General features: G+C 47.1%; 1 protein-coding gene across 14 annotated transcripts in view; it reads right to left on the bottom strand.

The window, feature by feature from the left end:
• LOC6730386 (rho GTPase-activating protein 100F) overlaps positions 1-15,183 on the bottom strand; it is a 43,779-nt gene that overhangs the window by 13,170 nt on the left and 15,426 nt on the right. For 6 of the 14 annotated variants that reach the window (XM_016177935.3, XM_016177945.3, XM_016177937.3 and 3 more), the window contains exons 3-5: positions 1,546-2,130; positions 1,213-1,489; positions 50-1,152 (exon numbers count right to left, since the gene is read on the bottom strand). In XM_016177935.3, the coding sequence (XP_016037157.1) occupies positions 50-1,152; positions 1,213-1,489; positions 1,546-2,130 (1,965 nt within the window). Of the gene's footprint in view, positions 1-49; positions 1,153-1,212; positions 1,490-1,545; positions 2,131-7,331; positions 7,717-9,129; positions 9,620-15,183 lie in introns of those variants that run through there. The other 8 variants (XM_016177939.2, XM_016177934.3, XM_016177938.3 and 5 more) reach the window with 6 other exon arrangements.

The raw sequence follows: 15,183 nt of genomic DNA, 5'->3' as shown, positions 1-15,183 counted from the left end.
TGACGTTATCAAATAGTTTAGGGCTTTCATTGCCAACAAATATACTCACATTTCTCAGTGCATCATGGATGTTCTCAGCGCTACACGAAAATCGCTGAGCCCGTGGCTGGGCAAACATGTCCCGCGTCATTCGCATTTGTTCCGCAATTGCGGAACTGCTAGGCGCCCTTCTGAGCCAGGCACGGTATTCATCAGCCGTAAATATCGACGGACTGGCGGTAATTCGCTGACGTAAGTCCCTTCCTCTCCGTACATCGAACTCGGGTGCCGAAGTATTTCCGTCGTTCTCGTCCACCAAACGATCTCCCATTCTGGAACGAATTCCCTGCAGTCTCGTTCCGGGGCGCTCTCGGGGCAATGAGTTAAATTTGTTGAGATCAGCAGCTCCAGCCAGCAAGGCAGCCGTTGAAGCTGCGCCAACTCCACCGCCTGCTCCACCTGATCCTCTCGACATACTGCCGATGGCAGGTCTGTTATAATAGTAGTAACTTGGCCTGGGCCCAATTGTGGCTTCCGTATCGCTGGAATAGTCCAAATTTGGTCTGGAACGACGAGTCAGCGATTGAGCTCCACCAGATGGAGGGCCGTACTTGGATACACCGGTTCTCTGTTGATCATAGCGGCCGTATCGGCCGAGAGTGCCTCCCACTCCAACCTGCATTGGAGCTCCACCGGCCGTTCCAGGTTTTAAACTTGATCGCAGAAGGGAATGCCGCCCCAGGGAATTGGAATAGTCCGAATATTCTACGCGAGGTAAATGCTGATCTGAGCCAGATCGCGGAAATCTGGCATGTTGTTGAGCGAGGCCAACGTTTCCAGTTCCCGTGGACATTCTTCTCGAGGGACCCACGGGCGGACCACCAGGCTGTCCAGGATAGAATGCATGTACCTTCTCCGCCAAGCTTTCAAGAGTGCCGGCGTTTTGGTAGTAAGCATGCGACGGCGCAAAAGCATGTGCTTTTGTGGGTTGCTCCGTAATCACCGAAGACGGTGGCGGTGGTGGTTTATAGCCCCAGTTTGGAGGCTCACCCATGGGTCCACCACCTCCGCCGCGGGTATTGTAGTACATATCCAGCTGCTCGGACTGCGGGCTGTAGTTATTAAGACCCAGACCTAGCCGAGAACGAGATTCCGTCATTTCGCGACCATCTCCTGGAAGAAATAGAAGAGAAGCAAGCGATTAGATAGGTGAACGTGGCGCCCATTTCAAACTACCTGTACGTCTGTCACGTGATGAGCGCGGCCTCGGCATCCGGTCCGTCTCGTCCAGATCCTCGTCCCGCAAATCTCGCTTGATAACAACAACCGGTGGTGGCTTCTGTTCTGGCCTAGAGAGCGTCGGCGGTCCAGGAGATCCTGTGCCTCTATTGCCCCGCCGCTGACGTATGGCCAGCACCAAGCGGCGCGGAATTGACATAATAATGACGACATCGTCTAGGGACATGTGTGTCACGTCCACCAGATTTACCGCAAGGATTTCGTCGCCCACCTAAAAGTATACGGGATTATTTTGATGTCTGGTTATGAGTTTCCGAATAAACTTACCCGCAAGCAGCCGCTGTTGTAGACAGCCGACTCCAGTGCAATCCGCGAAATGAAGACGCCATCAGTACGATCGGCCCCATTTCCCTCGCGGATGTACAGGCCCAGCGTCTGACCCGGCCGCTTGACTATTTCCACCAGCTGAACGGTGTGCCGTGCGTCCGCCTTGTTCATCAGCTTGTGGGCAGCGTCCACCGCCTGTTTGCTGCCCATGCAACGCGGCTCCAGGACGCGCACGATCATCTCACCGCGTCGCTCCACCGCCTCCAAAGCCGCCGCCGTGTTTGGGTCGTGGTCATTCTCGACGGCTTCTATCTGCCGAAAGATCTCTGAGCTGATGCCGCTGACTTTCCGGAAATCGCCCTGTAGCATCACCGGGTCCTTGACCCCGGCGGCGTTTGACAAACTTCCGCTCTGACCTCGATGGTTGCCGTGCTGATTGCCATGATGTTGCTGCTGGTTTCCATGATGTTGCTGGTTTCCATGGTGTTGCTGGTTGCCCATCGAAGGCATCTGGTTGGCGGGCAGCGGTCCGGGTGGGGCCCGGCCCGGGCTTGCGGTGACATCAGGAACTGATCTTCCATTTTCCTACGGGAAACAATGGGAAAGCTTTGTATCATAGTCATCCTCGTTAAATGCAAATATTAAGAGTTTCGCGTCTCTGCATAATTTAAACTAATTGTGGGTCCAGCTGCAGCAGCTTCTGCAATTCCACCAGCTTCTTCCTCTGCCTTTAGCTTCACTTAAGGATTTAGCTTTGCATAAATTAGGCTAATTTATCGCAGTTCAGTTATGTAAATTGTTCCTTGGCATAAAGCTAAGTGCAAAACTTTTTCCACTTAGTAATTGAATAAGGAAATTTTTGTTTTAAGTCAAAATCAAATGCCATGCATCCCATAAGAATGTGGCACTGCATTAAATAAGTAATACCAATTACCAAGAAAATTGCTTATGAAATTGAAATGCTGACGTAATTTCAACGACCTTTTTGTTTTGCCAATCTCTCCGACCTCCTATCCCACGCTCGCCCCAGAAAGTATGCAATAATTAATTCGCCAGTCTCTGTAATTTCTGTCACCGCCATTTCAGTCGGTTGCACCGTCATGCAAAACTCCAGGACATCGAGATTCGAGGCGACAGTAGCCGACACGTGACGTTCACCGATGATGTCACACGACCAGAAGTTTAGGAGGATGGCCCTGCCCCACAATTTTTCCCGGCGGAAGGGGGACCACCCAGAGGCCAGAGCAACAATGTGAGGGCCGGATATGAAACTGCTGGAAAATGAAGTGCCTGCCGCAAGCTAAGCGAAGTCATTAATGGTCAGCAGCAAAGTTGCACTTGCCCCGCAACGGCAACATCTTAAGTGGCCCAGTGCTCGGCTCTGTGGTTGCTGAAAATCATCTTCGTAACGGAGGAAAAAATTGGGAATGTAGAATCTTTGAAATTGCGAAACTTTGACATGTGTCGGCGACTGTCCGGGCCCAGTTTCCTCACTCCGTTCCCAGCCCGATTCTTGTTGCTACTTGATAACTTCGCCAAACTTGCAACAAGAGCAGATGTCGTTAGGGAAAAGTTCTGGCCCTCGAATCTGCTCCGTCCATTTGCTGTTAGTCAAATGGGCATTATTGTGTTCGTCAAAAATCGGAATTTTGCCATACCGAGCCAAACTTTAGCCTATTTGGCTACAGCTTTCCTTCAATCGAGTGTCTCTTGGGCTGGCCAACAGGCATTAAACTATTAAAGTGTGTTTACTATAATGGTATTTTGGTGTTTGCTTGCAGTTCACCAACCACAAATCATGAGCAAATAAATAATTCAAGGGAAATAGCCACCATTAACGCTCAGCCGCGAGGCACAAAAATTTCAATTTGTGAACTGCTTTCTTTTGAAAATGACCACTAGTGTGCAGCCCTTTGTGTGTGGAAGCAGTGGGCGTGGTCTTGGCCGAACAACTGTATTCAATAAAAAGGACTTGCCAGGCGTCACAGAGGACAAGTAGGCGGAGCATTGTTGATGGCTCCACCGCGTTGGAGCTGTTTGCTAACTAGAGCGGCCCGACTGGTGCACTAAAAACAATAAATGTAGATGGTGTGCATCGCGTGCAGGTCTGCTTAGGCCAGAGGAGCTGGAAAAGAAGAGCGGACTCTAAATGGACACATGAAGTGCCAAAGCAACGAAAACACCCTCCGTCCGACCCTTTGCCACCCAACACAAGTATTATTTAAATAAGGTTCATAGAATCCGGTTGGATTTATGCGTAACATTAAAGCCTCTGCTTTCGACTTATGGTCATTAGGTGCACATGCCTATCTCGTTGATAGCTCCTTAGGTCGGTGACGTATTAAAGCTGTGGTATGTGAACCAAGACCCACTTGTTTCCTTCTCCTATCCCTTTTGGCTGCATAGCTGGAGGCGTTTTTCACTCAGTTTGCGGTCATAAGTTATTTACATCGAGGCGCGCACTTAATTAGTAAGTGCATACCTTATTAACCTGCAAATCCAATAAGTTGGGGGGGGGGGGGGGGGGGGGGGGACTAATGGGGAAATTGCCCTCCAAGCTGAGGAGTGCTGCTGCGGCAAATGCAAATTACCAGGGCGAGTTTACATTAAGCGTCTTTGGTGAACGTCTGGCGCACATGTGACTCATGGAAGAACGAAGGCTGAACCCTCTGGGGCTGCCGGTTTAAACTCATTTCAACTTCATTATGTCGTTGCTGTTGCTGACTAAGCAGCGAGCCTACGGAAACCACCCTGCCACCCACAACCCACTTCTTTCATTCGGCTTCCCACTGGGTGACGACAACTAATTGAAAATCCTCAAGACATCACATATTGAGAACTGACTTTGGCAGGCTTTTTTAATTATGGATGAATCTTCTTGCTGGCAGTTTCTGTTGGGGCAAAAACTAATTTGGACTGGACCTGCGACCGAGGAGCGAGAGAAAGGCAGGGGCCATTAGAGCCAGTTGCGTGACAACACAAATCAATAAAACCATTTTAGTGCCTCTGCAGCCAAATAAAAAATAAACACCCGAAAACGGAAAGTGACTAAAATTGTAATTATGCCAGCGCAGACGCCATTAGCTGTCGAAACCTATCCCTCTGATAGAAAAACTAGACAAAATTCGAATGCTTTAGAAAACGAAATAAGAAGTCATCACCTTTGAGTTTCCCTCAGTGTACTCGATGGGGCTAGGACTAATCACTCCGCAGCGCTCTGGTTCACCGACAGCGTGGGCAGAGTGCGTCATTTCCCGGCCAGGTTAATAATTGACTAGCCATAATTGTAATGACTGAGTCTTGGGGCGATTCCGGCAAGAACCGAATTTGTTTTCCGGCCCCGACTTGCCTTTCGGTAGTCCTAGTATCTGCCATCTGTTTGACCCCCGTCCTCCATCTGCCGTTGGGTGATGGATTGTCCAACGCATTGATTGATTGACAGGGCGTGTGATTCGGCTTGATGTGCTCGCCTCGATCCCTGTGTCAATTCATCCAGGCGATGCTTAGATTGCCCAAACCAAAATGAGAATTATTGCCTCGGCTATATTCGAATTGATGAAATAGATTTTGTTTTGCCAACGCCGAGTAATTAATAACTCGATACGAAACAGCAAGTCATGTTATTTGTCTTATGGTGCTCAAACTGATCGAATTACGTGCGCAGCACAGGGAAAGCCAAAAGAAGGCAACCAACCACCCTCGGAAAATTGGTTCACCCAAACCCGATTTAGAAGGCCTTTTCGTGCTGCCCACGTGACCACTGAATTTCCGCACAACATTTTTGTTAAATTCACGAGAAATAATTTTCGGGAAATTCACCACAGCACTTTTGTAAAATGTTGGTTGCATAAATTGTTCTCGTAAACAAATTGTGTTACGGCCAGCAAGTAAACGAAGGATTTCTGCTCCGTTAGCTTTAATTTACATCGTTCGTTTGTTTGGCATTCATAACGTTCTTCACACAAAACCATTTCCTTGGACTACACAAAACTATTCCGGAAAATTATATTACGAAGCATTAGGAACCAAGCCGAACGAATACCGAAACCGAATTCCACCTGAGCCGCAAACAAAGACCGAATAATTATAAATTTAAATCCCCACTAAAATTCCCAGGCAGCGCCTGCAGGCAGCGCCAATTACCCGTCACCCAGCTATCGTCCGAAATCCACCGAACCCACTGACAACAATTACAATTAAATGCCAAATGCACAGCGTTCCACTCCCCTGTTAATAATAGTTGTCAGTTGCAGCTGCGCTAATGTCAAAATATGTGGCACAGGAACAGAGAGTGGGGCACATTCACATTTCCCCCGGTGGCAGCGGGGCAGGAGCTGTGGCTTGGCTCGAATCAGATTGGATTGCTTTGGATTTGGCTGGTGCAGGGGCGCCAGTCGAGATAACCGCAAATTAAGGCAAACAACAAGGCAACAACCACGAGGACAACACAAGTGACACAAGCCGCATTGTGGCGGTGACTCCGTCAGCCCAGGAGACGGCTGAGGGTCATGGAGCGGGAATGTAAATGGGAATGAGTGTGCTGGCCGAACAGTCGTGGGTACAGCGCACCCGGCGTATACGTGATTTATTGATTAAATTTAAATTTGCAAGCTAGCAAACAATGGAGCATATAAAGATGGCGGCAAACGCGCTCCCAGCAGCGCATTATGCAATTATGTATATCCAGGACGCTCTTACAGCTAAGACGAGAGCCAGGATATCGGCATATCGGGATCAAGGGCCTTAAGCTTCCGTACTTTCCGAAGTGTCGCACCGCAGGATGAAGCGTGTAGAAAAGCTGAGCGACAAAATAGTGCAGGACAAACACCAGGACACAGATACGAGGGCGAAAAAAGCGCGAGATGATAGGAACTTTTGAGAAAGAAGTCATTTTGACTTTTAGATCACAAAATCCTATATCATTCCTTAAGAAGGATATCGAAAACATATTTTAAATATTCACGGTTTTTAGTCTGTTGAAGCGGTCCCTTAAAGATCCCAGTATTTTGCTTTAAGTCCCCCAAAAAATTTCATTACCCAGCCGAAGGTAAGAAGTGCGCAAACAGTTTCGTGCCTGCCATTATCTATGCAAATATTTTTAGCACCCGCTCCAAGGACTTGATAGCATTTTATTTCAATATTTCAAGCACCCTTCGCCGTCTGCCAAAGTAGTTGAAAGTTGCAATCTGCGGCTGCCCGACTGTATGCGTGTGTAAATAAACAAAAAGCGATTATGAGTCTAAGTGGGCTCTCATGGGCTGGCGGATAGCCCCGGGGCAACGGCCGGGTTGCTCCGACCACCTATCAACACAAGTTCAAAGTTGGTTTATTTATTCGTGGTTTTTGTTTCTTCCTCTAGCGTCCCTTGAACTAACTGATTCGAATGGGTTCGTTGGCCTGCGCTGCAAGCATCCATAAAGTATGTAACATTATTTGTTTAACGCATATTTGTTTGTTTATTGCCAGCGAAAAAATATTTTTCAATAACAGTGAGTGGGAATTGTGCTCTTGCTTCTCCACCAAACAGCACAACTACAGTGCGATATTGTGGAAATATTTTCTTGGCAAGACAAATTCTTTAGAACATGAGAATTCGAATTAGTTTGGACAAAGATCCTGGATACTCAGCAGGCGAATGAATACTAGACGCACAGATTGTGACCTTGAATGCTTAAAAAACGAAGCCTTAATCATATACATAGTATGCCCGCTCTAGGCCATGTTACTTGAGATGCTATTCATAAACAACCCCCCACACAGCGTTCGTTCATATGGGACACACTCACCTTGCGATGGCTGCTTCTGGTCAGGAAACATCCCGTGGTCGCGCTATCACACATTAATTTTGTGGCAGCCACCTTGCTTGTTTCGCTTCCAATAGGGGATAGGGAATCGTTGGTCCACTGTGCGTGGGCAGTCGAAGGGATATGCTGAGTTGTTCCTTTAATCGATAGTTCTGCAGCCCGCGATTCGATTCGCGTTGTGCCCTCTGTAAACCTAGTTCGCTGTATGCTTTATCCTTGCTCGTGGTTCGGTGGTTTCGTAACTGCTATTTAGGCTATAATTTGATACGTATTTTGTTGCTCCCTCACACGTACTAAGGCTTTGTTCCGTTTGTATCATGAATTCGTTTCGTTTCCCTCGCTTAGGTCCTCATACGCTTTCCATTTTCTAAGCACACAAGAGCCATGATAACTATATCTATAAGCGAGCCCTCTGACCCCTGACCCACGTGCCAGTGTGTGTGTGGTTCCGTTTAGGCAGCTTTTTTGTTGCCAAGCGAAATATTTATGTTTGCCTTTCACGCTGCTCTGCCAATGGCGAATTTCGAAGCATGGCACTCCATCTGCGGCCGTCGCTTGCCAAAACAGTTTTCAAATTTCAACTCGATTGATTTAAATGTATCTTTAAGTGCGGTCTCCCCCAACTAAATTCCAACGGACAGAGTGCCGGCCAAAAAAGGGATGCGGAACAATCGGGCATCGCGTATTTCACTCGAGTAAGGGAAAAATAATTTCGTCTGGCCTCGCGAAAATTTTATTAATTTCAGACATACTAAATTAAAACGGGACACAGGCAACAGACCAACAGCTCCAAACAAAAGCTCCTCGAATAATTTGCAGACAACACAGCAAGAGGAGGCAACGCAAAGTGTTTTCTGACTTTGAACATACAGTTTATAGTTATGCTAACGGCCAATAAAAACATATCTAAGTTATAGGTCAAAAATCGGGATCAATATCCACGAAGGGACTAAAATCAGGAGAAATGGTTCTTGAAAAGATTTGCTATTCTGAATATAAAGAGATTTACGACATGATCCCATTTGCAAAGAGAATTAATAGAATTAAGCCCGTGAAGTGGAACTTTCTCTCAGTGCAGATAAAGGCAATGCCACCAGCTCTGGTTTCATTTCCCGCGCGGCTGCTTTGGCCATATAAACTGGGCAGGGCGCGGTGTGTGGGCGTAGGACTCACTGGTGGCTCACTGGGTTTGCTCTGCAGACGTGCTAAGACCAAGGGCGGCAAGTAAATGCCAAAAATTACATTCTGCCACTTTTGCAGACAAAAGATGAAAGCTTCAAAAATCCCGAGAGTTTGGCAACTGGCAGCAAGCAACGCGGCGTATACGCAACGCGGGCCAGGCTACGTGGGTTAGCCTTGTCGAACATAATGGCTGCTTCATCCCAGCTCTCTGCTCCCTGCTCCCCGCTTCAGGCTTCCTGCTCCGTTATCCTTCCCAAGCAATCGTCGGGCTGTTGAACCTTAAGTGTGTGCGTCTGCTCCAGAGCCATGTGCCCATTTGCCTCTATGCGCGGGAGAGGTGGTAGGGTGGCTATATATGTGTGTGTGAGGGGGCGTGAGCGAACGCATTTAGCAACAAAAATTGTGTCTGTATATGGGACAGTAAAAAAAAAAACGGGAGTGAAGGGGCAGGCACACATAAATGAATAAGTCGTTGAAGAAATTGCGTTGTGTATACACAGCGTTGTCTGGGCTTAATAAATTACTATTCGCTTGACACACACATTTCACACAGGGACACGTGCACTGGGCTCCACCACATTTGATGGCGCTTGTTTACCCAGTGTAGATTTGCTTTCGCCTTGAAAAATAATATGTGTGTATTCCATAAGAACGTTTTAATTGACTGTCGTTTTTCTGCGATTCCTTCTTGGCTTTTTGGTATTGATCGGGCGAACGAGGCAATTTACCGCGACATTTAGCTTTTATCGCCGCGCTTCGTTTGCTTTTGTGCAATAATTTTCAGAGTCCGCCGCGGCGATGGCGAGAATGCCGTTCGACTCGGTTTCGAGGACCTCTGTTAAGCGCGCGTTTTTCCACCGCCGTTGCCCGCGTGCGTGAAATAGTATTGAATAAGTTGCTGTTTAATGAGTTTTACTACACGCCACGAACTCTGCGTCTGTGTGTGTGTATGTGGTCGGCTACTACTACGCACGCACGACGCTGCTGCTGTAACGGTGTCTCGGCGAACGGACCTCGAGTCAAACGTCCGGCGCGCTCAACTGAACCTTGCGTATTGAACACGCTGACCCGGCGAGCGCACTCCGAAGTCGGGAAACGGGAAAGCGCGAGCCGAAGTGCGGCGAAATTGGAGCAAAATACATTCACAAACAGGAAAAGCAGCACACACACAACACACGAACTCCCACACTCTCTCCTGCAGTTGGAAAACTTTCTTGTGTAACGGGAGCGAAAGCTCTGGCTCGTAAAACTTCGGCACTTGGACACTGGTGTGCGTTTGCGCTCTGTGTGTGTATGTATTTGAATTATTCAACACGGAAAAATTGGCAGTCGGGATTTCGGGCATTGAGTTGATACGCGCCAGGATGACGGACTACCAGTAACTTTTGCTGTCGACCAGAAGGCAGAGTCCCTCTGCTGGGCTCGCTGGACCGGCATTGCCAGATGTGATTCCGCCCAATCGCTCTTGAACTTGTCCAAAATGTCCAGGACTTTGGAATTGCATAATAGATTATAAAGCGTCGTTAATTGCGAATATTTTTCACACTCTATTTTTCAAAATAACAGATGCAGTTTGACATATCCCAGCACAATGGTTTTTATCTTGGCAACAGTTCAGCTCCTATCGATTTTTTAGTGTGGGTCCCCAGATTCTGAAAATTAACCAGATCTTTTATTCGAGATTTCCATACTCAGGATTCTAGTCAAATCAAACCGATTTCAAAGTTTGATTGTAATCAATTCACAAGCTTTGAAAACTGAGCTTCACTATGTTTTCAATGTCCTGCATCATCCTGTTGAGGTCTTGTTGCGGACAACGCTAAGTGATCCCTCTCAAATCATTTCCACGGTACCACTTAAGCCTTCAATTGACTCCCATGCACACTTGTGGGAAAGTGCCCCTAATCCCGGCATTGATTACAATTACAGGCACAGGACTATTTAAGGAAAGCAAGTGCCAAATGAAAGGCAATGCCGGCAAAGTGCCAATCATAGAAAATCGGTGGGCAGTGGACCCAACTCAAAAGCGCTGCGGGACCGGCTGGCATGACAGTCAAACATTATGAATGATAAAGGTCCAACACAATGGCTCTTGTCTAAATGTTTGTATATCATATCAAGCCGTTCGAATCAACGTAGCGAAACAAAGCCAATTGGTTGGGAGGCGGGCCGCATTATGAATATGTTTAACAGTCTCGTGCCGATGACACAAACAGATAAGACGCTGCCATTAAAAACGCATTACAATTGATAGGAAAACGAGTGCAGAGATTGAGGCTAGCGTGTGTATGTGTGGTGGTCACATCATTCACAAAAGCTGCTTCGCTCCCACACTCTCGTATCGACACCAACACCACCGCACCACTCTTATGTGGGTCAGTTTGGTCCGCCAATCCGGCAGCACACCGCTGACAGGCAATCAACTGTCAGGCCGGGCGGACATGCAAAATGAATGCACTACGAAAAGTGTTTTCCAAGGCGCAGGCGACCCCGGGCATTCGCAGATGGGCAAACACACACGAGGATGATATTTCCCCGAAATACAACACGTTACGTATACGCACCATAGACGCCTGCGCGGATAAGATGCGCAAACAGTGGGGTACACTCGGCACTTTTCTAGCCACTGTGCTGGGTCATTGAATCTATCCAGAGACTTTGGCAGCCGGATGCGAACGGCTAATCACAAACTTCCGGAGAGGAAAAATTCTTTGTCATTGAAATTTGTCAGGCGCAGCAAATTGAGCTCGCAGCAGCGCGCCGCTTAAAACGAAATCGAATTCAAAATCAAAAATATTTATATCCCTTCAGGAACTTAATGTACTGAAAACATACAATAACCCGAGAACATAAATCTAAATAGTATATGATTTACGCTCTTGATTTGACTATGCTACGTCTTATAATTGCATTTTAATCATATCCTATGTAAAAAATCCTTTTTCCATATATAAGGTAATTTAAATTTAATATTTCTCGTGATGTGTGAGCTGCGCAGGTAACACTGCATCCACCTTCCAGGCCTATCCCGAATCGCCAACCTCTTAAGAAGTCCAACGGGAACACACATATTGATCCTCTACTTAATGCATTTTTTCAGAGGTCCAAAGTTGAAGTAAGTCCGAAGTTAGAGTGGTCAGGGAAGAATAAAAAAGGTGGGCCGAGAGTCCAAGTTTGATGTGGCTTTGATGCTGTGCCCCAAGTGATTTATGCAAAGTTTTGTGCCGCCCTTTCGTGAGGAATAATCCGCTTAGAGACTGCGATTCGGGTTCAAAGGTAAGTCCCAGTTACGCGGTCGAGGGCGGGGAGTGGAGCGGCTGGTAAGGCCCACGCTAAATTGCCCTTTAAGTGCCTTCATCGGCAATTAATGCCGCCGGCGTTTGCCTTGGCACTAGACTAATTGCAGTCGGCGTTAACAACTAATCGCAATTGGCGTGAAAATGCTACATCAACTATGCAAACGTTGCTCCCCCATCGAGTCCGCTTCCCCCACTTCCCATCAATCACATTCGAAACCTAACTGACTGCAAAGCCTTGGCACAATTTTGGCCCTGTCTTCGCCTGCAGCCGCTAGTTACATGTCATGACCCAAGGCCCAGCCTTGTTCTCCAGGCTAATTGATGTCATTTGCTGTATCTGAGCCGTAAAGATATCTCGGTTTGAAACACCTGCACTAAAATATCATCTTCAGATTTGAAAACTAAATACCAAGGAGGACGCACAATGACTGTCATCCACAAACATACTGCTGCTACGGCACTGAAAACACTTTTAATAAACTTTTAAACTCATTTATTTTTAAACTTGGTGAATCTATTGATGTGGTTGGAATATCTATTTGAAATTGTGTATTTTGATGCGTTGTACAGAAGAGGAATGGTATGACCCCCCAATTAGATTTTTGGTCTTCACAGTAAGGACTTATTCTGTGTTTCGTATTTACCCTTTGAAGTCATTGCATATTACACGTAGAGCTACACGTGCAAACGTATTTGCACAACTTGCCAATCTGAAAAAATGTCCTACAAACTTTTTCTTTACTCTGGGCACTCTAAAGAAGCACAGCCGCAAGACCCACAGAATTTATCAGAAAAAGGAAATAAAACAGGGGGAATAAACAACAACGAAAATGGTTCCTTTTTCTCTACTACAAAAGCTTTCCCTGCGCCAGAGAGAAATTCGGGAGAAGAGAACTGGGGTAGAAGAGCGAGGAGAGAGAATATGCCAAAGCCCACCCGCCAACCTTAACCCACCAACCCCTTCGGATCTGTGCCAAGCAAATGCAAAATACGTTTAAGGTACGAAAAGTAAAAAGTGGGACCGATGACGCTGGCAGGGGGAATTCCGCCGAAACGTAGCGAAATCCACAGCAAAGCAAACAGAAAATTTGAGCAGCCCAGGGGGGAGTGGGGAGGCGGCTGGGTGGCCGAGTGGGTGGCTGAGTTGCTTGGAACACGCAAAGCCACGACCTATCCACACAACAATCGTGTGTGGGTGTTGAATCCAAACAGCCAAACACTTGGCAGGCAACTGGGTTTACATGTGAGTGGCATAAACCGCTTTTAGTGCGCACACAGATACCCACGCACACTAGCGCACCGGCGTCGCGATGTGGATGTGTGCGTGGATGCTGCCTTCAGTACGACTGCAGGTCGTGGGTTAATTTCGTTGTAGCACTGCAATTCCTGCAGCTGTCACGATTCGATCTCGGATTCGTCCACTCATATTAGAATATCCAGAGCGTAATTCAAATCGATTGGCCATGTCAAGTGTTGTATCTTTTGCTTAACTCGGCTTGAGAATATACTTAATGCATACCACGTATTTAAGGATTTAAACTAAAATGTTAACTCCAAAAATGAGAGATATGTTAAGTTATTTATATTTTATATTTTAGGTTGTAGACATCCAAATGCTTTTCTCAGTGCATCCATCACTGCTTTGGCAACTGTGCAACTTTGCTTGCAAAAAGTGTCCTCAATTTGCGCCGCACACAGATGTTTGCAGCTCGGCGAGAAGCTGATGTTTTCATGGCCCAAAAATAAATTGTGTCATACGCAGCATTGCCACTTAAAAGCCAGCCGAAGCACACGAAAGTCAGCCAGCCAGGCCAAGAGCAGAAAATACAAAAAGCGGAACAGAGTTCAGCTCAGCTCAGCTCAACTCGGCTCAGCCGATGGGCTGGCCATTATCATTACCAGGAGGCTGGGCTAATTCCCGCTCATCATTTTAATGGGCCGCCCGTCCGACGGAAATAATTAAAAATTAGTTAAGAGCGAAGCAAAGGTATGACCCCCGGGTCCTTGGTGCTTCGTCCTTGGATCCCGGCTATAAGTCAACTGTCAAGAGGATGGAACACGGTTCGGCCGACTGCAAAATATAAACACGTTCGACAGTCCCCCAATGGAAAAGAGCGGCCCAGTGACAGGCAAATATTTTACGTGCACGCAACAAACTCGACTCTTCGATGAACACGGCAACATTTCAATACGTCGCCCGTCGACACTCACTACTGACGACTGTCTCCCGTAGTTGCGTAAGACTTTCGCAATTAGTTGCGCAAATGAAGGGCACGTACATAGCTGAGGCGAGTCGAGCAGAAGAAGTATGGACTGGATTTTGAGGCACGTAAGCATCCCTAACAAGGTAAGGCTTGGAATCCATCCTTGTGCCAGTTGGCACGCGTTGTGCAGCGGGCCAATAGCGAGCGGAAACTAAGCTCGCTTAGATCCAAATACGCTCAACTCCCTGATTAATCAATTAGTTAATTGATTGTAGTTAAATACCGTTTGCTGTGATACAACGGCCCCAACTGCAAGCTACAATATTGACTTCAAAAATGGTACATACCAAATTATTCAGCGAACAGTGAGCTGGATGCCTAAAGGGCCGAGCTCCGAGCTACTTGGCTCTATCAGAGCTCTTTCCAAGCCAATGCACCCAAAATTAAGATTATTAAGCTCCAAGGGAGAAAAACTTTTAGCGCTGCGTTGGCAGCAATTAGAAACCGCTACACCTGCGTTGCCAATTAATAGTTTTACCTTGTTCTTTTTTTCAAAATCATTTGGCAACAAAAACAATAGAACGGGATGTGGGATTCCAGGAGGTGCAGCAGCGCTGAAACGCTTTTCCCGGGCGCGGCAGTCGCGCAGGCAAGCTGCAAGAAAATGGCAAAAGAAATCGCAAAAGAATATCGGGAGCAGTTGGCCGGAAGACAATGGGGAGAGAAATGCTGTGGCAGTGTTTGTCTTGGGCAAAACTTTCTACCTCTGCGATGTATCCGTGACGACGACGGCACTGTGAGAAAAAAGGACATACAAGTCGAATAATAGATTTGACTTCAGAAAGTATTGGTATTCCGAACCATTCAAAAAGAATCTTTATTCAGTTGGACACTTTTCGCAGTGTGTGTGTACAGAACCAGCATCGCCATCTCCATCTGCAATTCCAGCTGAGGCAATAGCCTTATCTGCAGTGAGGCAAGACTCTGTGTTAGTCGTCGCTTCCAGTTTCCTGGCTGCGTCTTCCAATTGTTGTTGCCAGCTCGCAAGGAACTCAAACAGCCGAAGAAAGACTCCAGACTGCGGCTGCCTAAATGCCCGCCATTTATTTGTGAATGGCACTCCACCAACTCCAGGGCTAGGAAGACAGC

The sequence above is a fragment of the Drosophila simulans genome, chromosome 3R (genome assembly GCF_016746395.2).
Source record: "Drosophila simulans strain w501 chromosome 3R, Prin_Dsim_3.1, whole genome shotgun sequence".
Lineage (NCBI taxonomy): Eukaryota > Metazoa > Arthropoda > Insecta > Diptera > Drosophilidae > Drosophila > Drosophila simulans.
Note: the sequence above shows the minus strand (reverse complement) of the source record. Positions and strands in the feature narration are given on the sequence as shown.